We start from the raw sequence: 22,287 nt of genomic DNA, 5'->3' as shown, positions 1-22,287 counted from the left end.
TACATGACTAAAGAACAGGCTCACAGTCATGATTCACTAGGACATGGTAGATATTTTAATTCTCAGTCTACTAGGATATAAAGTTTGTCAAAAGCAGCAATGATTCTACTTTCCTAGCCAGAGGTTAAAGCAAGCTGTCCTGAAATGCTGGACTCTCTAACAGTGTTAGAAGGCAGCTGTGGCTGACCCACAAGTATGTGTGCTAGCACCCCCAAAATAATAGTAAATAGTTATCTATCCTTTAAGCAGCATCAGTCCCAGTCACCACCAATGGAACCAAATAGATGTAAGCTGAAAGGTGACTTTGGTCACCTGGAATATCTGTATACTCTCCACCATCCAGTCATGGTAGAGGTGAATTAGAGGCCAGGGTAGGGGGTTAGAGCTTGGATGCCCCAGAAGGACTGACATAAGGCATCAGGAAGAAGTAAAGGGTTGAAAAGACCAAGGGTGGACAGCTGCGGTCCCTGGAGTGCCAATGACAACATGACAGAAGTCAACTGCCATATCATCTGGTGGTTACTACAGTAAAGCCTCCTGAAAATAGGAGGGAGCCTTTCACAGAGATGTGTAAGATAAATTCGGAATAAGAAGCCCAACGGGGGGAGTGTTTACTAATTTTCACCTTCCGCAAGACCTCCTGGAGCTTGGGAAAGTATGGGTAATGTCTCTATAATTCTAAGGGGATTGCCACAGAAAGCATGCATAATCTGCAGAGAATTAAGAGTCTTCTATCTTTAAAAGATTCTGTTTCTGCCCCCAGATGAGTCCAGGACTCAAAGGCAATGGGACCCTGAGGGACTCACCTGTAACCGAAGTCGGATTTTCTTTTCCTCATCCAATTCTGACAGTAACTGCTTAATCTCTCGTCTGAAAAGCAAATGGCAATACAATGAAATAAAAGCCCAAATTTCCCCAAGAGGAGAAAAGAAACCTCCTGTGTCACTATCCATGTGACCTTTTTACACAGAAAATGTGGGCCAAACATATTTGTATTATTTTTGCTTAAGATTAGTTTCATACAGAAAGGCATGGGTCAGGGAGAAGGCTCAGTAGAATAAGTGCTTGCCTGGCAAGCGCAAGGGCCTGAGTTCAATCCCCAGTTCAAAAAAAAAAGGCTTGGCATTATTTTGGGGTCACCAAAATATGCAGCCATCATTTGGTAGGTCTGGAAGTGACCTTTGAGCTGCCTTAGTCCAAACTTCTCCCAAAAGGAGAAGATGGAGAAACTACGACCCAGAATGGTAGTAACTTGTCCAATGACTAGATTCCAGGTGTACAAGCTCATACTCCATCATTTTCCCTCTAATTATTTCTTCCTAACAGAATCACTGGGTTTCAAATATAATTACTTAATGTTTTTCACCAATCTACAGATACTTCCTTCTTTGTAATAAAAAGGCTATCTGCTATGTTTTCACTGATTCTCATAAAATCTTACAACTAGATCCCAAAACATGGAGATGAAATAACTGAACCAACAGTATAACAATCATGTCTGAAAGGATACATAATATTTGGAGTGACTACCAAATACCTTTTCTGACTTTCTTTTTTTATTATATTTTATGTATTTAGGAAGGGTCTACAGAGTCTCACTATATAGATCAGACTCATAGTGATTCTCCTGTTTTCAGCTTCCCAAGAGCTGGGATTACAGGCACGGACTGCCACACCCAGTCTCAATCTCTGTCTCAGCATGCTGCGGGGGCAGGGCTGACATGGCAGGCCTGGGGATCGAACCCCCAGCCCCTGTACCTGCTTGCAGGAGCTTTAATCCACTGAGCTATTTGGCTGGCCCTTACATGTATGTTTCTACAAACTGGGTTAGAAAATAAAAAACAAAGATTGTAGAAATAGCACAATAAATAAAGTAGCAGTAACACTGTGTTTTCTCACTTTAGATGAACACCTTGACAGTGATTACACTTAGGATAGTGTCCTGGCACTGCTGTTAACATATTGGCTTCTCCGGTATCAACTATTTGTGATTCACTATCATACACATACACATCTGTATCTCACTGGGCACCACTTAGGCCTTAGGAAAGAAGTAGAAGGTAAGACCCTAAAGCAATTGCAGACTATGGAAGATAAAGCTTTGACTGGTATGGATCAGGGGGAAATTAGTTGGGTAAGGTGGTCCAAAGAAAATCACTAAACTTTGAACTAGTGAAAACAGGTATAAGTGTATAAAAAGCAAGGAAGCCAGGGGAATATCTAGGGAAGATCAGGGAGATGAGCTGCTCTCTGAATGTAGAGCACATTTAGGGATAAGGAGAGCTGGCACAGACATGAGGTGAATCTTTTGTTGTTGTTGTAGCAGGAATTAAACTCTCTCACACTTGCCAGCATTATATCACTGAGCTGTATCCTCAGCCATGAGTTGAATCTTAAAAGGAAAGTGACACTAAGAGCAAAGTAGGAGATTGGTGGGGATCGACTGATCTTAGGCATGAAGACTAGGCTGAAGAAGGCTGGAAGAGGGAGGCTTGGGCAAAGAGCCTGTTGTGAGGTGTTTATTCAAGATGATGTTGGCTGGGAAGGGAGAAATTGTTCCAGCCAATTATTCTCAGACCTCAAAGCGTAGATGGCTCTCTGCTCAGAGGCATGCTTGAGGCATGCTTAGTGGCAAGCTCAGGCCATTTCAGACATGTAGGTGGTTTCCAAGAACTTCTCAGAGGGTGCACGGGGTCAAAGTCCTGGATGTAGGCAAGGGGTCAAAATTTCGGATGCAACTAAATTACATTCCTATTCAGAATGCTGAGAATCAATGTACTGGGATGTCATGGAGCCATAAAATCACTGTCTAAGCAAAGTGGGCATATTGCCTGGACATAGGGCTGGCCTTTGGGTACTCAAATCTACAACATTCAGCACCAGAGGTGCTAAGTACTGTAAGGACTAAGGCAACCTGGAGAGCCCCCTGCAAAACTTTTTAGGTTCCATCCTGCCAGTTCTACATGTTTTATCTCATTAGTTTCTTTCTAGTCAGGAAGTTGGTATACGAGGCCCCAATTTTATCTGACATGATCTAGCTTCAGTAGAACAAAACATGCTTAGAGCCACATTGCTCAAAGCATGTCCCACTAAAACCTATTCCTAGGATTCTCTGGAATAAAAGGTCTCTGTAATTAAAGTACATTTGGGGAATAATGCATGCACTATTCAGAGAAGGAATTAACTTTTTGTAACCCAGATACTTGCAAAGTGTTTGACTGCAAAAACACTTTAGTGCTTGCATACCTGTAAGGGGAGACAGGTGACAGGGCTTCTGCCAGCCCCTGACTGAGGGCATAACTATAGATCTCTAGCATGATCTCTTGAACCTCTTGATCCATCCAAGGTGGCCAGGTACCAGGGGATGTGCTCACCAACCAGTTTATTCCATGCACCTATGAATCTGAATGCTGTTCTCTATGCTGGAGTGTTCTGCTCTTGGCAATCCTAGATTATCTTTCAAAATTCTACCCAGAAAATGCCTGGAGATGTCTCCTCTGATTCCCTCAACAAAGAGCTAACTGATCTCTAAACTCTCTAAACCTTGGTTTCCTCAGGTAAGTACCAACTACAGCCAACTTTTCTCCCAGACTTGTCATTGCAAACAACTTTCCAGGTGCTACGGTTTAGATCTAGAACAGTGTGGTGAACCAATGGCATGTGTGCCGCAGTGGGGTGTTTGTTATCACTGAAAGCTCTAAAGGCTTCACCATCACTGATCTATACTGTCCCCCTCCCAAAGGCTCATGTCAGAGGTAGGGCTTTTGGAGGATGATTGGATCATGGGGTCACTATACTTATCAGTGGTTTGATCCACTTAACGGTTCAGAACTGAATATGATGTCAGAGGTAGGGTCTACTCAATGGAGGTGGGTCAATGGGGGCGTGACCACAAAGGGTGTATCTCCCTCCCCTGTTTCTCTCTTCACTCTCTGCTTCCTGGTGGTCACAATGACATGTGTAGTGGCCCTCTACCAGGCCCTTCTACCGTGCCACTTCTGCCTTGGAGCCAGCCAACTGTAGACGGAATCATTTAAAAGCTATGAGCCAAAATAAACCTGTCCTCCTTTAAGTTGTGTGTGTCAGGTATTGTGTTCAGAGATAAAAAGTGATTAGGACACCAAGTGATATAGATAAATGATATTTATTTTGCTCACAGGTCTTTTTGTCCACCCAAGCTTTCCCTGAGGATGAGAGATGCAACAAGAATGTGTTGAATGGAAAAAGACTTCTAAGTCTCAGAGTGAGAATATCTTGCTGAGTGTAAAGTCTCAGTTAAGATTCTCTACATCTTCTTCACATGTAACAACTCCTTAATGCAGGCCAATTACTTCAACTGGCAGCTAAATAAAGAAGTTGCAATTTTTTAAATGCTAGAAGAAAAGCTGGCTGGTGAAGTTATTTAAGAAGTGGTATACAGGGGCTGGGGAGACAGCTCAGTAGAATAAGCACTTCCCTGGCAAGTGCAAGGGCCTGAGTTCAACCCCTGGTTCCGCCAAAAAAAAAAGTGGTATACATACTGGTGTACTGTACCTTTGGATATTAAATGTTTCCCAAAGACTTGTGTGTTTTGGTCACCAGCCCATGGTGCTACTGGGAAATGATAGAACCTTTAGGAGACAGGGCCCATTAAAGGAAGCTAAGTCATTGGTGGTGCATCCTTGACCTGGACACTAGGACCCTGGACCCTTTCTGTTTCTCCTCCCAGCTGCCTTGAGGTCAGCAGTTACCTTCACTACATGCTCCCCACTATGATGTTCTGCCTCACTACAGACCCAACATTAATAAAGCCAAAGCAACAACTGAAACCTCTGACTCCATGATCAACTATATAAACCTTTTCTCCTTATAAGTTGATTTTCTCAGTAGCTTGAATATAAAAACAAATGACATAACTTAAGTATACTTTAAGCCTCTTAGGATCCATATTCACTCCTACTGCTACTGCCACCATCAGTGGCGAGGCCTGGCTGAATTTCTGGGGCAAGGTGAGACCCAAGATTTCAGAACCAGGTGTTGGCCCAGTGGACAGCCATCTGTGAAGTTGTTGCAAAAGGTCCCCAAGAACTCACTTTTGCTGGTCCTTCATGGTCTCAATGATGCTCCTCAGCTCACGGACCTGTGTCCTTAGCTCCTCCACAGCTGCCCGGCTGCTGGCTGCAGCCTCCATCTTTGGTTTTCCTTCCGTGCCAAATAGAGATGGGGAGTTGGCTCTATGTCCAGCTGTTCCCAAAGAGGATGACATGGGGGAGGAAACCATTGAGGCCAGAGAGGCTGGTCCACCACTGCCGGCTGCCATGATCCCTGGCTTGGGTGGCAGGGATGCCTTGTTGTCGGACACCTGTGACAAGGGAAGGTGGAGAGGCTTCAGAGCCAGGGATCTGTGTGTAGTACTTGACTATCCTTGTGAGTCATACCCTGCTTTTACACCCCTGTCCCCACCTCTATCCACATACTCGACTCATTCCTTCATCCATCTGCCACCAAGACCTGACTTGGTCCAGACATTCCCTACATAGCAATTGCCTGTACATTTTTTTTTTCAGAACCACGGATTGAACTCAGGCCCTTGCGCTTGCCAGTGAAGCGCTTTTTCTACTGAGCCATCTCCCTGGCCCTCCTGTACATATTTTTATTTTATTTATTTATTTATTTATTTATTTATTTATTTTGCAGAACTGAGGATTGAACTCAGGCCCTTGCACTTGCCAAGGAAGCGCGCATTCCACTGAGCCATCTCCCCAGCCCCTCCTGAACATATTTTGACTTTGATTTTCTTTCTAGATAAAACATTCTGGACTGGTTTCACATACACAAGAGAGATGGCTAACTGCTTGCCAGTCACCACAAACTCTTAAGCCCTCAGGGAGCTTGGAACACAGTAGAATGTAGAGTACAGATGGACAGACAAGCCAACACACTGCAGATGAGGGGGAAGACTGCACAAGAGGGAGGAAGCACAGAGCACCCCAGAAACATCAAAGGGCCAACCATCTCAGAGCGAAGGCAGCAGGTAAAAGCAGATGACAGTCTCATATTGGAGAGGGCCTGAAAAAAGGAGACATGGTTAGAGAAAGAAGTTGAAGGAGGAGGAAAGGCCCTAGGCCAGGGAGGGCAAACCTTGTAGAGACTGAGTACCCAAACTGCAACCCCAAATCCACTTTATTGAAAAGTGCCAACACTGCATTTAAACCTGAATACTGAGGTTTTAGTTGGAAAACAATTCATCCCCTTGGCTCATGTGCTGACAGAGAGGGCTCTGCATGCCTGCTGTGACATGCATGTCACTGGTTCACCACCACTGCTTAGGCAAAGGCCTAGAGACCAGAAAGTAAAATGCATTAGTGGAAGCAAGGCTAGGAGGCAAGAGGGGGCAGGAGAGAGCTAGGAAGAAAAGATAAAGCTGGAAGGGAGAAGGGGCAGGGGAAAGAGTGAACATGATTGTGTGTTCTACTAAATGCTCACTCTGGCTGCAGAAAGGCCTAAGCAGTGGCAGGACTGCTGGGAAAATCTTATACCATGAAAGCCTGAATGGCGAGCTAGAAACAAAAAGGACAACTTTGAGAGATACAGAAAAAGCAGAGGCATCTAACAAAGAGCACTGAGCATCATTCTGGATCCCAGGGTAGAAAGTGGGTGATGTTGATGCGGTCCGTGCCCTCATGAAGCAGACAGCCCACGACCAGGGAGATGAGGTCCTGGGTAGGTTGTAGAGGGTGAAACAGGAAGTACAGATCAAGAGCTATGCATGGGGAGGGAAGAAACAGACATTGACAATGCACCTTTCCTGGGAGGAAGAAAAGATCGAAGGCCCAGATATTTGTTTTACCTTGAAGTTTTAGGAGGTTGAGGGATTGCTAAGGGATGGTCTATTGAGTGGCACAGTCATTGAGTAAGAGTGAGCTGAGTAAAAGGAAATGGAAACTGTGAACAGATCAATGGCAGAACCTGAGAATTCCTAAATGGAAGAGGCAAGGAGAGAAGGAGAGAAAGCCCCTGAAAACTGGAGAAGAATAATGAGAGGAAGCAAAGCAGGATGGTAGAGGAGGCTGGGTTATGGAAGCCCCCTGCAGAAGTTTCCAGAAAGAAAAAAACTGTTAGATAAGGGTATCAAAGGTGCTAAAAGGAAAACAAAGGAGACCATTTGGTGGTGCAAGGGAGATAAAACCCAGTGTGACAGACTGGTTTCTGAATAGGAGGTAAGGAGTGTGGCTGGTAAATTGAAAGCTTCCCAGAAACTTGGCCAAGGAAGGAAGATGGAGAAAGATAGAGAAGCCTCAGGATGAGACAGAGTCAAGGAAGTTTTGTTTTGGACAGAAAAGCTGAAGATGGGGTAAAGAGAGGTGAGGGAGGCCTGATGGAGAAGTGTCCCAAGGAAGCCAGGAGGGCACACGGCATAGCACTGTATTAGATGGGAGGAAGAGTGGCACCTGATAGGCCTAGGGAGAAGATCCTGTCAAGGGAATGTGAGTTGGTGGGCAGGTGGCAAGGAGGTGAAGTAGTGGGGTAGATTTTGGGAGGTAAGGGGATGAGTGACAGGGCAAAAGCTGAAGCCCACAGTGAAGCTTGGCCCTATAGCCATGGGACTCCTTCCAGCAACAGGCGCCCAGCCAGCCACCTCAGGAGCAGGTGCCAAGGGGCTTGGCTGGCACAACAATGATGAGGTAGAATCTACATTCAGGCTTTGCTAGAGGCAGACTGGGCAGAGTGAGCCAAAAGCAGATGGGCCATCATTTCCAGCCTCTCTGCTCACCTCTTCTCTGCCAAGTTACTATACAGGAAAAGCACTCTCTGCTGCCAGCGAAAGCACTTCACCAGCCCAGACTTTGTGGTTAGTAGGAGTTATAGTACGCGGGAAGAGGAACTGACATTTATGGAACCCTGATACATGCTGGACCTCAGCAGGGATCAGCTAGCACAAGCATATTACCAAGCAAAGAAACTGAGACTTAGAGAACTGGTTGAGTAACTCCCCAAGTCTCAGAGCTAATCATTAGCACAACTGTGATATAGTCCTTTCACTGTCAATCAGATCCCTCAGCCCAGCACCATGATTGTGGCTACGTGCGTCTGAAGATTTATGCTCTCTTGTTGTCTTCTTTGCTGAATACCTATTCCTGGGCTTATGCCTTCTTCTATTTGCTATGTTACATCCTTCAGTAGCTCTCATGGCCACCAATGTCCCAACCTGATTGACTTACAGATACTTCTTTTGGCATTGCCTGTATGACTGACTCTCCTGGCTCACTTCTGCTAGCAAGTACTTTTTAAAGCTTCACAAAGTATAGGTTACCACATCCCCTGATCAAATTAGTTCAAGTGGAATTTCTAGAAGCAATGAAAAACACCTGGCAAATCCTGGGAAGTAAAATGGGCTAAAAGAACTGGTAACTGAGAAACATGGAAAGCCACTTGCCACCAGAAGATGTCACTGTGGAGACATGCCAAGGATGACAATGAAAGTAAAACTATAAAGTATACTATGGTCACCAGGAAAAAAAAAGGAAAAAAAAAAGTCTAAATCCAATTTCAGTAAATGGAATCCTTTATAAAGAAAGAATGTTTTGGTTTTCTGGGTAATTAAAATCGATGTTTTATAGGATCATATTTTGTGTACTGTACCTGATTTTTAAGAAAAGCCTATATACTCTTAAAGCCAAATTCTTAAATCTATAAGAAAGAATATCTCACATACTCTTAGACTTCTTTGTACTAATTTCTGTTTCAAATGACTGCAATTTTCTGATTTTAGGCGGGAAGAAATTGCTAATATTCTGAAGAAATTGAAATTGACTTGGCTTACTTAACAGGGGAAAAATGGAATTTTAAAATCTTGGTTTATATTTATAGGAAAACTAACACTTACATGTGGTGTTTCCTCTTCAGAAGTTGCATGTAGTAGCCAAACAATGCCTTTTTTTCTCCTAGTGCTAGGGATCAAACACAGTCCTTGCCCATGCTACTGTTATATGCTAAGCAAGTACCCTACTTCTGAGCTACACCCCCAGCCTCTTCTCCTTTTTTTTGAGACAGGGTCGTGCTATTATATAGCCTGTGCTAGTTTCCAGCTCCTGGGCTCAAGTGATCCTCTTACTTCGGCCTCCTGAGTTGGTGGGACTAGAGGTGTGTGCTTCTATTTGTCTCGTTCTCACAAGTCAATAAGCTAAAGCCGCTATACTATTCCCTGACATTCCCTGGGCATGTGAGGAAATCAATATCTTTTAGATTATAATTTATCCTAGAATATGAACATAAACTCAGCTTTTCTTGAAAAGACTATATTAGTTATTCATATTTATGATCTCCCAATTATAATTTTTGGCAAGCTTTAAACATGAAAGACAAGATCTGTGAGAAGAAGGCACAGCATTTAATATATTGAAGGTAGTCTCTCTAGACATTTCATGGCCTTTCAAGTGGTCTTGGCTGTGTGGGTTGTGTGGGTAGGGTAGGGTATGTGGACATTTGTGCATGTGCATGTGACAGCATGAAGAGAAACAAGGGAAATAAGCAAGGCAATTTGTGTCTCAGGGATCCTGCTCCATTTTGGAGACTCTAATAGGCCTCGGGGATTTGGTGACTAAAGTAATCATAGTCACTAAATAATGGCAAACACCTGCATTGTTTGTATATCCTCGTTTGGTTTATAACCCATGTTAGCACATGCATGGAAGGGCCGGGACACTTTGCCCTGGCTGGTCACTCACTTGGGATATGGTAACAGTCTTTGAAGTCTTCTTGGATACGTCTAGTCCTCTGTGCGCAAGCGAAATGTGTTCCTCTTTATCTTCTTCGGGACTTGGGGAGTCAAAGATATCGGGGCTTGAAAGGGAAGACTGGATAAAGTCAAAAGAAAATGCTTTTGTCAGAATCATACCTCGGGTGACACAGCTTTTGTTAATATGTTCCTGTATGCTTCTCAAAGCACATGACACTTCTAGCTTGTCTGTCTCCTCACTAACACCTGCTGAGGCAGAAAGCATGCTATTGTCTGTGTACTAGAGATCATCATACAGCCGGTTAGTGGCAGGCCTGTGACCAAGAAGTGATGTGTCCTAAACTAGGGCTACTCCCCCAACTCACATCAATCACTGCATCCCTGCAAGAATTCATTGTCCATCCTTTATTGCTCCCTCCCTCCTTTCTCTCTTTCTCTGTGGTATGCCCCACACTAAGGCTGGTACTGCAGACCTAATGGTAACGTGCCCCACATGGTCCCTGCTCTTAAAGGGCTGGTAGTCTGGTGGGAAGAACACATAGCCTGTAGGAAGCTGCCTCTCCTCCTGTGCCCCCTTCATTCCCTTCTTTCCAGGATCACAAATTCTTCTACATGCTTAAGTGCCCTAAAAGACTTGTCTGAAGGAGACCATTTCTGGAGGCAAGGGACCAGGAGGTTCACGGACCAGAGGGGAGACTTTCCTCAGTTTGAAAGTGCAGCCCTGCCTACTAGTGCAACAAGTTCATCTTTTCTTTGGTACCTGCTGAGAGATGTCTGCCCTAGTTACTGCCGTCAGCCAACATCCACTTTGGAGTCTGTTTGTTAAATATATTTACAGAATGGTAAAATATGGGATGACATATTTTACCATATATTTTGACATAAAATATATTTACCTTTAGGTAAAATATGGGATGACATCCCTGTCTTTTCTCCCTTACTGTGAAGATAAAATAGCTGAATGAATGGGGACCAATTCACTAGAACTAACTTGGTCAGGAATGAATCCTATACAAGAATATCTTTATTTCACAACAAAGCAAGTGAAAATAAATGTTTCTATAATAAGGAATCATCCAGAGGTATCTTCTAGTGAGTTTACATTCAGCCTCATCCCTCTGCTTTCAACTCTGGTGGCAGAAAAATAGTCCTTTTTAGAATCACCATTGTTTATCTTCTTGTGTTTACTTACTAAGGCAGAAACTTAATATATTTTAGGGATTTTTAAAAACAACTTTTACTTTATAAGAGGTCTTATTTATAAGTCTTCAATTGACCTGAAAATCCAATCACCTAAAATAATACCTTTGCCAACTAAGCTTTCTTATTAATTTAGGTTTAACTGCTTAACCACCATTCAGTGCTGGGTGCTTTCATTTTGTGACTTTATTCCAAAAGCCCATTTCCTCCTGCACAACCTATGTCATGTGAGCTGCCAGTCAAAGCTTCCTCTTTCTACCCTGTAAACATAAATAGCTTTAATTAAGGTGAATGGCCCCAAGCAGAAGAATCAAAATTGGCTTATTTCCTCAATCATTCTTTCTAGTAGCCTTTCAGAAATTATGGCCTCATCCATTAATCCTATTTTGTTGTTAAAAAACCTCTGGTACTAACTGCAAGAAGAGTAAATAGGAATTCAGTGTTCATATCCAAGTGGGGGGCACATGGAAATAAAGAGATGAGAGCAGGGTCATGATACTCCATTAAGCACATATGTATCTTACTGTTGTAAATCTGCACCCCCAATAACTCCTTATACAAATGCCAAACTTCAAGTCTTGCATCATAAACTTCCTGCAGGTAGTGACTGTGTACTACTACTCATTTCCAGCTGTGCCTTAGTACCTGGCACAGTACATGAAAGTATCCAGTTCGCAGGTGATAAATGTCTTCACATATTTGTTGAGTGAACGAATAACCATATAGCCTAAAATCAGGGTGAAGATGAGATGCTTTTACTTGATCTCCCAAATACACACAAAGTCCTAGACATAGGATATGTATACCAAGGGAGCGATGGCAATTTGAACCTCCGCATTTAATTATGGAAGCCACAAGGCTCTCTAAACCTTGAAAAGTTGGGAAGAATTTCAAAGGAAAACAAAAATGACAAGGGATGTACAGAGAAGATGTAAAAGGTACGATTAAGAAATCAAACTGTAGAGATGCTAAGAATCAATGAAATAGGTTGTTATATGTACATGTTGGGGTGAGGAGCGGACAGAGTGGACAAGTGGAAAGAAGGCAGTGTTGTCACAGAACTCTACAGAAGAGTGAAAAAGGAAGCCGCCTTTTGAAGTCTTTCTCTCAAAGGTGTCATCACAAAGAGGTTTGTCATATGAAAAGGAAGAACAGGATGATTCAAATCATACTTGCAGACTCAAGAGAGTCTGAGAGAAGAGGCTCAAATGAAGTGGCATTCTTTTTCTTTTGAGTGGTGACAACTTAGGTGGGATTAGTAATGGGGTGAAAAGAGAAAGTGTCTTCGGAAACCTGTAAAAATTTAATTCCCCGATGTATCTGGATGAAGCTCATAAGGCTTTAGAGCAGTCAGCACAAGGCAACACACCAGATAGATAGACAGGTAATATGTAAAATGAACAAATGTATGAACACACAAACACCGCTCGTGAAATGCAAATTTAACCTTTGTCGAGGGGGCATATTCAACCTATGGCAAAAGCAAAGCACGCATTTTCCGAAAGTTTTACCTAAGTGAATAATTTTGGAGCAACGTCATATTTTTCTACAGTGACTTTCACTTATAATGAAGAACTGAAAACAACATAAACATTTAATAATAATAGGCTGGCTAGAAAAAACCTCCCACACTCATATACCCATATTCACACATTAGTAGGCAGGCATTACGTGCATTGTTCTGGAAGAATGGTTAACAATTACACTGTAAGAAGGAAAAGTAAATTCTCAAACAATGTGCATTATTATATGATTTCACTTTTGAAGAAATGATTTTTATGTACAAAATGAAATTTTTAAAAAGCTAAAAGATGTACAGCAAGAAGTTAACATTCTTTGCTGTGAGAGTAGGACTAGAGACAGGTCACTTACTTCTTTATGCACTGCAATGTTCAAATCTGGTACAATAAATGTGTGATGGGTTTGTAGTAACAAGTTTGTTAAAATTACCCAAGCAAAAATTCTATGGATTATCACAAACATTTTGATTGGTCTCTTCCACATGATCAGCTACTTATAAGTTTACAAATACCATCTTGTTTGGAGGACTACCTGGGTGACTCTCCTTGAAAGAGGAGCAATTGTCTGCATTTTGGCTGAGCCTGACCCCACTTGCTTGTATTGATATGTACAGAACTGGCTAGAAGTTTTCCTTATCCCTTCAACTGGGATACCATTTCCTTTACGCAATGAATATGGGTCTAGTAGAGGTGCTGGTAGCAGTCCTTGAAGATGGTAGGCATGTTTCCCTGGAATCCACACCTGCTGCCGGTGGAGATGAGATAAAGAGCAAATGCTCCACACTGTTGGCCGGGATGGGGCGCAGGGAGATAAAAGCGCCTGCCTGGAACCTTTCAGGGGAAGATTATTAATTATTAAAACTTTGTCTTGTTTATCCACCAAACTATCATTGTTCTCCTTTTCCTGTTGTAAAACATCACATTTTTTTCTTATCAATTTCATTTCAGGTTCAAACAATAGCCAGTCTACAAGGAAAGACAAGATGGGAGGAGGAAGTGCCATCCTGCTGCCAGAAACACAAAAATCAAACAGGAGGAAACGTTGCTTGTTTAGGAAGACTCTCAAACCACAGTTAGTTGGCAGTGTGTCTCTCAGCCTCCCTCTCCTGGAGTGCCTCCAATCGGCCACTTGCAGAAGGGTTCTTGGCCACAATCTCAATTTTTCCTCTCTCAGCTGTAGAGAAATAAGGAGATCTGATGAGGAGCACTTACAGATGTGAGCGACTGGGATGGCGGCCGCCTCCCCGTAGCTTTTGGCCTGCTCGTGGTTGGGTGACTGAGTTTCTCAGTAGATGATACCACAGAGTCAAAACCTTCTAGATCTGAAACAGAACAAAACAAAAAGACACAACAAATTTAAGAGGAACAATAGGAGTGAGAAAAGTTTCTTATGTCACAAGCACCTTGTTTTCTTAATAATTATCCTTTCTATCTGAATTATGATTTATCTTTTACAAAAGCCATTTACATCTTTTGGTCATTCAGTAAAGATGGGCCAAACTGAAAGAAATAATCATTTGCTTCTCTGCTTAACAAGCTAGTACATAGGAGACAGAAACTTGATTTTTTCTTTTTCCTTTCTACCACTGTATCCATACATCTTTAAAAAGCTACAGAAAAAGGATTAAAGGAGGAATAATCGTTTTTCTACGAATCCAGACACACCTTAATAGATAAAACATTCTGGGTGTCTTAACACAAAAGGCAGTCATCACACAGTACAATAACCATGGCAAGAGAATGCTGGTCAAGAGACACCAAGATTCTCCTCTGCTTGTGTACAATGGTCTGGTCATTTGCTATCACCTTAATGTCAGACTGTAAACTCCCTAGAGAAGAGGGCAAACTTCTATTTCTCCAGATAACTCACAGAGTGGAGACCTACTGTGCTTTCAGTCTCATTCAACGGAGACATTAACTTCTTTTTGTCATTAACTTGTTCATTCATGACACACAGAATGCAAGATAATGAAGCCGGACCAGCACCACAGCAGAAACAGACATGGGTCCTGTCCTTACACAGCTTACCCTCTTGTTGCCCTCTTCAGTGAATGACCAGGCCAAGGTGCTACCTGGTTATGTTAAGCTCTGTGGATTTATAAACCAAATATGGATGTGTAGGGTTGATTGAAGGAATGCTTGGCAGAACAGCCTATCCTGAGTACCATTATGGCTTGTGACTAGGGCAACACCATTTCTGCCGGACCAGTAAATAGTACTTTAAAGGCCATAGGAGGAACTACTTTCCCAAACCATTCACCATACTCTCTTTTAACAGACCTCCAGCTTTGTTTCAAGATGATGTGTGCAGTCCCTGTTTGTGACTGCTCCAGAGGTAGCTATGTAGCCCAATTTAGATCACTGAGAGGTAAGTCTATTAAGAGCCTAGGGGGTAGGAGGAGGGAGAAAAAGACCTTTTGTGTTACTGGCATTCTTCCTTCTAGCTTGGGAAGCCATTGTGTAAGTACAGGGTGCCTGGTGCTATGACAGTCATCTAAGGACCAAGAAAGAGAGGAGGGAAGGCATGGTTTTAGAGATTTTGAGGGTAATAGAGAAGAAAAATGGAGATACCGTACCTTGAGTGACTGTCAACCCCAATAAATATTCCACCAACCCTAGAATGAGTATCTAAACTTTTTGTTATGTAAAATTAACAAATTCCTGTTATTTTAGACCATTTTAAATCAGGTATCTACATTTGTAGCTGAAAGTATCCTGTCATAACTTCAAATATACCAAATCAAAACAGAAAAGCTGAAATTATGTTTCCTCCATTTTGGGGAGAACATTTTGCTGATGGTTATGCAACGTACGTTCTGGTTATGTTACAGCTTTATTCTATTAAGGTATAGGCAGCTTTCATCTGCAAACTATCTCCTTTAGTGGACTACACAAAACCAACCAAAAGTCATTGGTCAAGAAAAGTCGTTAAATTATACCTGGAATCATAGTAAGTGACATCACTCTGGTGCCTCAAAAATGAATAACTATTCTATTAGCTCCTATCAGGGCAAGACAAGTACAATCAAAAGTTAACCACATACAAAGAGGGCATAGAGAAAAACATCAGTGGTGCTCTGAAATTAATCAGTGGGTTCTGGCCTTCAGGTGGCTCAGTAACGTTCCAGGAAGATCCTGGGCCAGGGGAAGGCAAAGATCCTCACTGTTGGGATGTACACTATGAGAGCCAGCTGCCTGGGCTGGTCCTCTCAGAGGCCTTCTCTTTAAATAATCTTATTTCCCTAAATGGTTCCCCTACAGACTCCACCCTAGGACCCACTTCTACCAACTCCATCTTGTCTGAAATGTAAATTCTACATTTACATTTACCTAATACAACAAGCTGTACAACAGAACTAATGCAAAAAGCTATTACCTGACATTAATATCCCCTCAGCTTATCTTCTTAAATCATTTTTCTCCAATTCCAAAAGTAGAACATGCTCAATGCATAGCACAAGACTGCAAGAGCCACCTGCATCTTTATTGTATAATTCTTATATAGGTTGTTATCTCATATTTACATTCTTACAGTGCTGCAACCAGTACATGTGTATTTACCTGTGCTAAGTCATAGTTACATGACAATATCCCACTGTGGAATTGTGATAGACAAGCAGTCATGTCCTCAGGTGTCCTTAGACTCCTCTGAACTTTGAAGCAGTCTGAGTGATTCTCCACAACATATTATATTTAATATTGCATGCAGCTTATTTCGATAAACTTTGTATGCCATGCCTCTAACTCTTCTTCATAAATATTTTAATTGTGTATAATCTTCTATAGCATTGTGATTTATCATTTTTTTCCTCAATCCCCTATTGAATAGTCTCCAAATAACTCCTCCTTTGTTATGCTTTAGATGTAAATATCACCCGAAAGGCTCATGTGTTCCCAGGTGGGGCCTACAAATGTGATTAGATCATGAAGGTGCTAACCTCACCAACTGATGATTCCTTTTTTTTTTTTTTGGCAGAACCAGGTATTGAACTCAGGCCCTTGTGCTTGCCAGGGAAGCGCTTACTCTACTGAGCCATCTCCCCAGCCCCTCACCAACTGAAGAATGCACAACCGAATGGGCTCTGAGGAGATGGGGCCTATTTGGAGGAGCTGGATTACTGGGGGTGTGCCATTGTAGATTATATTCGGTCTCCAGTCCCTTTTGGGGATGAGTTAGTCAGGATCCTAACCTGGGAGGAATTTCCCTGCTATGACTTGAGCAGTTTACTACACACACTGTACTGTGAAATTCTCCCTCACCACAGGTCTATAGCAAAGCAGCCAGCCAACTACAAACAGAAATCTCTGAGACTGAGCTAAAATAAACCCTTCTTTAACTCATTTATATCAGGTATTTTGTCATAGTGATTATTACTGTTTGCGTTCTGATGTCCCCTCAAAGCCTCATGTGGTCATAGGATCTTTTTTGGAGGTAGGAGAATCTACAGTGTGTGACTGACTGATGGTGTAATGCTGGGATTAAGAGTGGGTAACTTCTGTCTCAGTCCACTGATTGGATTGGTACTGCCCTAACCCAGTAGACTGGATACAATGTAAAGGACTGAAAGAGGTTTGTCTCACTTTCAATGATTTTGCTATTTCTGCTGTCATGAACTGTTGTTCCCCTGCTATGTGCCATTCTGCCTTGGAGACAGCTGATTATAGACTGAAACCTCTACAAACTGAGCTACATAAGCCATTCCTCCTTTAACTTGGGGTGTCAGGTATTTTGTCCCAGCAACAAGAGAAAAGCAAATATAGTGATACAAAGCTAACACCCTTCCTGTTCTTTGCTACTGTAGAAAACAGCAGCACAAGCATCTTTCCAGGCACTCTACATATATTGAGTTTAGCAGGCTATCCAAGCTTATTCCCAATATCTCTGGAAAAAGGGAATAAGGCCCAAGACAGGGTAGTTTGCTGGTAGATGGCGGAGGTGGTTTGAAGAGGGCACAATGAAGAACAGAGAAAACCTAGAAGAGTGGAGAGAAACCACAAGACTGAGAAGCAGATGTTGAGCAGACAGCTATGGGAGGAGGTGAAAAAGAAAGCTGTTAAAAATTCTAACAAACTGCCATTGCCAAGAGTCTCGGCTGGGAGCTCCCAGAGCTGAGCTGGACAATACCTGTATCATCACCCTATCCAGGAAACTAAAACAAGCCCTGGGGATAATATCTTAGCAGGGTGAAGTGATTAAAGAACAACTAAAGGCTAATTAACTCTGTTTCTCCACCTTGGTTGCACAGCAGACTCACCTGAACAATTTTGAAAAATACCCAAACACTTCATCCCTGGATCTCACCCTGGGGACTGACTCTATTGGTGTGGGTGAATTCTGGACAAGGGTAAGGTTTCAGCCTCCCCAGGTGATCTGAACACACAGAAAAGTAGGAGCAGCATTGGTCTAGCAGAAGCTGCAGGGATGAGTAAGAAAGGATTTGATGAGAAGTGGAGAGGCAATCGGGTGAATGCTGGGGTGTTCCCAGGGATAAGAGAGCCTTCTGGGGCAAGCTGTGGGGAGTAAATCTCATCATCACTCCAATGCAGGGTGAGGAGTGCTGGCTTGATTTTGGGGGGTGCAGAAGAGATGCTGCAGTGCTGACGAAAGTGATGGCCAAAGGCTCAGATAATTGGTGGCAGGTCACACTGCAGCTGAAGAGATGAGGTAGACAGAGAAGTAACCTAGAATATGCAGAATAGAAGGGTACCATATGCTGTGCCCCCCTGCCACCACTCCAGCCAGTGACTGAGACTGGGAGCACACCTGTAATTCCAGCTCTGCAGAGGCTGAAAACAGGAAGATCACTGAGTCTGATCTGCATAGTGAGACCCTGTACCAAATACATTAAAACAAACAAATAAAAAAAAAAGAATGGGAGACAGGTGCCAGAGTTAAGGGGAACAGATGGAACAACCTCAGGCCCACTTTGGAACAGACTTGACATGTCCTCTAGTACACACAGATGGCCAAGTTCACACTAAGAAATTTTTGCTGTAACTCTAGGGAGGATAACATCTTCACTCCCCACCCTCTCTCCTCAGAACACTGATATAATTAAGTCCAGCTGAGATCTTAGGGTTTGACAACAGATGACGTGGCAGTCTGTCATGAATTGTGCTTCACAATGACTCAGAGGCATGGTGCCTGTCACCTGCACTTAGGCTGTGAGCTCCAAGAGGATAGGAACTTAGTTTGTTTTCTCAAAGTCTAGCACATTCCTGGGAAAACCATGTTTGATATGCCATCAGCAAAGGAACAAACGAATGTAGAAACTATCTGAAGCAAGCATTCTTGCTTCAGTATTGTTGCTGAGTGGCTCCTAGCAGGATATGAAGTAGCAGCTGCAGGGCAGAAGGCTGCATTCTGTGCCATAGCTGCAGAAAGCCTGGCTGGCCCATTTCACTTTACTGGCTAAAGTTCGCATTAAAAATTTTAGACCTATGCACATTGGACCCTGGCCACACTTAGCAAGCATTTCCGTGACTGAGAAGGCTGCCTAATATCTGACACTTGACAGGAATAAGAGGGTCACAGTCCCTCAGGGAGAGCCACTCTTTGCCTTTTAATGCACATTTCAGTCAATTTTAATGTTCTATGGCATTAGCTTGTAAAGAGTACTTTTTTGAAACAGCAACAAAATCAAAGTGCCATAAAGAAAAAGACGCACTAAAGATGAGGTCACTCACTGAAAAGGGAACCTCAGGCCACCTGGGACACTCCCACAGACTGCAGACTGCAACATACTCCTGCTTCCTAACAGCAAAGGGGACAAGCTCTTCAATATTATCATGTAATTTTTAGTGGCTCAGAACACACTCCCCATGACTATGGCCATGGTTGCTATGATTAAGACAGAATTTCCATGACTAACTCATTGTGGTGCAAAGAAAATGTCCCAATTTTCATGGTGGTTTTGAAATGAATCAAGCAGAAACTTGAGATGAGCTTTCTCATCCTGGTTGGAAATGTTTCTGCCTAATAGAAAAAAGTTACAATGCTCATTAGCTAGCCCAAAACTATTAGACTGGCAAGCACTGTGTATTACTTTTTAACATTTCATAAGGATGAGAGGCTCTTAGCTTTTGTGATAGTTGGAAGACAAATACTGTAGACACATGAGGAAAATTCATGTTGGACCCAATGCAGTTGGCTTGGAAAGGGCCCCTGACTCTTCATGGCACAAGGATTTGCCTATTTTCCATGAACTCCTGTCATGCCCTATTTGATTCAATTAGAAAATGTAGCCTCATTTTCCACGGATAGAACAAATGGTACCACTGACCACAGGTGACCTAAAGCACATGCGCTGAAAACACAAAGGAGAAATAGTCAAAAGTCAGAGACTGGCCAGCTGTCATCAAAGGGGCTGTTTGGGAGTTCTTAAATGGCTCTGTTCATTCATTATAGCTTGCTGCTCTGGGCTTTAAAAAGAGTCTTAGAATGCAAGTTTGCTATAGTCAAAGCCTGCTAATGTCACTACCTCCTAGTATCTGTGGAAGCCATCCCTTTTTCTCTACATCCCTACCTTAGCACATTAAGGCTGGCGGAACTTTTTATCTGGAACCACTGTAATACATTTCTCAATTTAAGCTCCTGTTGGTTTTGCATTTATAATCTAAGGGTAAAGTTAACTGGACACAAACTGACAAGAGTAAAGAAATTTTGAGCCTCACATAAGCCAGCGCTATTCCATGCTACCACTCCCCTCATTTTATCTTCACATAAACCTATGTTGCGTGGGCACTATGCAAATCCCACAAAGCCAGGTATGAACGTTCAGAGGTTAGACACTCACTATAAAGTGCTTAGTGCCCTCCATACAGATTCCCGTCCAGGAAATTCTTTCCATTACAGAGCATGACACAGACAGCAGAGATATATGATTTCACTACTCATTCAACCAGCTATGCATTCTGAGAATTGTTTTTGTAACAAGAAAAAATACTAGGAAATGTACTTTTCTACTCTAATAACATACTGTTTTCCCCCATTGTTTTCTATAAAATGCACTTTCAAATGGACAGAAAATAGGGCTGACTTCTTTAAGGAAATTCCTGGTTAGAAATACAAGGTGTTAGGAAAGTTAAGAGGAAATGTATGGCTATTTGGTAAAAAGTATCTCCCTAAGCTGGGGAGATAGTTCAGTGGTCTAAGTGCCTGCCTGGTAAGTGCAAGGACCCGAGTTCAGTCCTGGTAACTCATGCTGTGTGCCCTCCCCGCCAAGCCCTGGGTGCGTCACGCTGGCCACTAAAACCAGACATGGTGGTGCACACCTGTGGAGCCTAAGACAAGAGGATCACTATGAGTCCAAGCTGCATAGAGAGACCCTGTACCAAGTAAATAAATACATTTTTAAAGTAAGTTTTGTATCACTCAGGAATATGAGAGGGAGATACCTGCTGTTTCAGCTGTGCCAGCTGTTCTTCAAAAGATTAATATCTATAATATACAAAGAACTCAAAAAACTTCAGATGCCCCAAATTTAAAGACCCAACCCAAATATGGTCATCTGAAATGAACAGATACTTGCAGATGAAGAAGCAGAAATGGCAAATACATATATGAAATAACGTTCAACATCACTGGTGATTCGAGAGATGCAAATTAAAACAAAGCTGATGTACCATCTCCCCTAGAAAGAATGGCTATCATCAAGAAAGTAACCAATAACAAAGGCTGGCAGGGCTATGGTGAAAAAGGGACTCTTCTCCACTGCTGGTAGGAGTGTAGGCTGGTGCCACCATTGTGGAAATCAGTGTGGAGATTCCTCAAAAATCAAAACTACAGGTTTCATTTGACCCAGTTATTCCCCTTCTTGGTCTCTTCCCCAATGAATTAAAAGGCACCACACCACAGATATATGCACACCCATATACAGCAGCACAGTTTGTAATAGCTAAATCTTGAAATTGGCCTGTACGCCCATCCAGCAATCAATGGATAAAGAAGTTGTGGGGTTTTTTTACAATGGAGTAGTACTCTGTCATGAAAAGGATAAACTTTAAAATTTTCTAGATAAATGGATGCACCTTGACACCATACTCTTAAGTGAATTAAATTGGAGACATATGTTTCAATATTACATGGTTTCTCTGGTGTGAGAAACTGAAAGTGTAAATAAGGATCAAAATATGTAACAGATATTGTGAAACAGGAAGAATATGTTCAAATGGAAAAGAGAACTAGGGAGAAGGGAGGGAAAAAGGAAAGAAGAGAAAAGAAAAAAAAGAGAGAATAGAAAAAAATGGAAAAAAAAACCCTTTCAAAATAAGGAAGGGGTGAAGGATTGAAGGTAAGGGAGAAAAAGAACAATGAAGATGTATCATGTACAGGCACAAACTGCATATGATAAACGTTATCATCATGTATATCTGAAATGTACCAATAAGATTCATTTTTAAAATTTCTCACTAGAAGCCCAAATCTGCTATGAAAAAGGTTTTAATACATACTGTACTTCTTTATTATAGAAGTTACACTACTTATATAAAGATAAATTGGCACAATCTTTCTGTAATCACATTTGGCAATGCTTATCACAAAACATGAATGTGTAGACCTTCAGGTACATCAATGCCACTTCTAGAAATTAATCCATAGACACGCTTAAGTGAAAAATGATATATTTCTGAGGCCTGTTTTTTTCAGACCGTTTTGCCAGTGAATGTCCTAAAATAACTGTGAAAACTGGTGCATATCTCCTTGCATCTCTCAAAATTGTCATTTATGACTTAATGTACTTTTTAATTATAAAGGATAGGGGCCAGGGAGATAGCTCAGCAGCATAAGCACTTACCTGGCAAGTGCAGGGTCCTGAGTTCAATCCCCAGTACCACAAAAAATTATAT

The 22,287-nt window shown here is 42.2% G+C and overlaps 1 protein-coding gene across 3 annotated transcripts in view; it reads right to left on the bottom strand.

Annotated features, from left to right (window-relative positions):
• Sh3kbp1 (SH3 domain containing kinase binding protein 1) overlaps positions 1 to 22,287 on the bottom strand; it is a 342,524-nt gene that overhangs the window by 2,603 nt on the left and 317,634 nt on the right. For 2 of the 3 annotated variants that reach the window (XM_004625662.3, XM_004625663.3), the window contains 4 exons: positions 13,651 to 13,760; positions 9,708 to 9,836; positions 5,073 to 5,341; positions 807 to 870 (listed from right to left, as the gene is read on the bottom strand). In XM_004625662.3, the coding sequence (XP_004625719.1) occupies positions 807 to 870; positions 5,073 to 5,341; positions 9,708 to 9,836; positions 13,651 to 13,760 (572 nt within the window). The remainder of the gene's footprint in view (positions 1 to 806; positions 871 to 5,072; positions 5,342 to 9,707; positions 9,837 to 13,650; positions 13,761 to 22,287) is intronic. The other variant, XM_023709017.1, reaches the window with a different exon arrangement.

Source organism: Octodon degus, unplaced genomic scaffold (assembly GCF_000260255.1).
Source record: "Octodon degus isolate 3935 unplaced genomic scaffold, OctDeg1.0 scaffold00010, whole genome shotgun sequence".
Taxonomy (NCBI): domain Eukaryota; kingdom Metazoa; phylum Chordata; class Mammalia; order Rodentia; family Octodontidae; genus Octodon; species Octodon degus.
The sequence above is the reverse complement of the archived record's forward strand: the minus strand, read 5'-3'. Positions and strand labels throughout refer to the sequence as shown.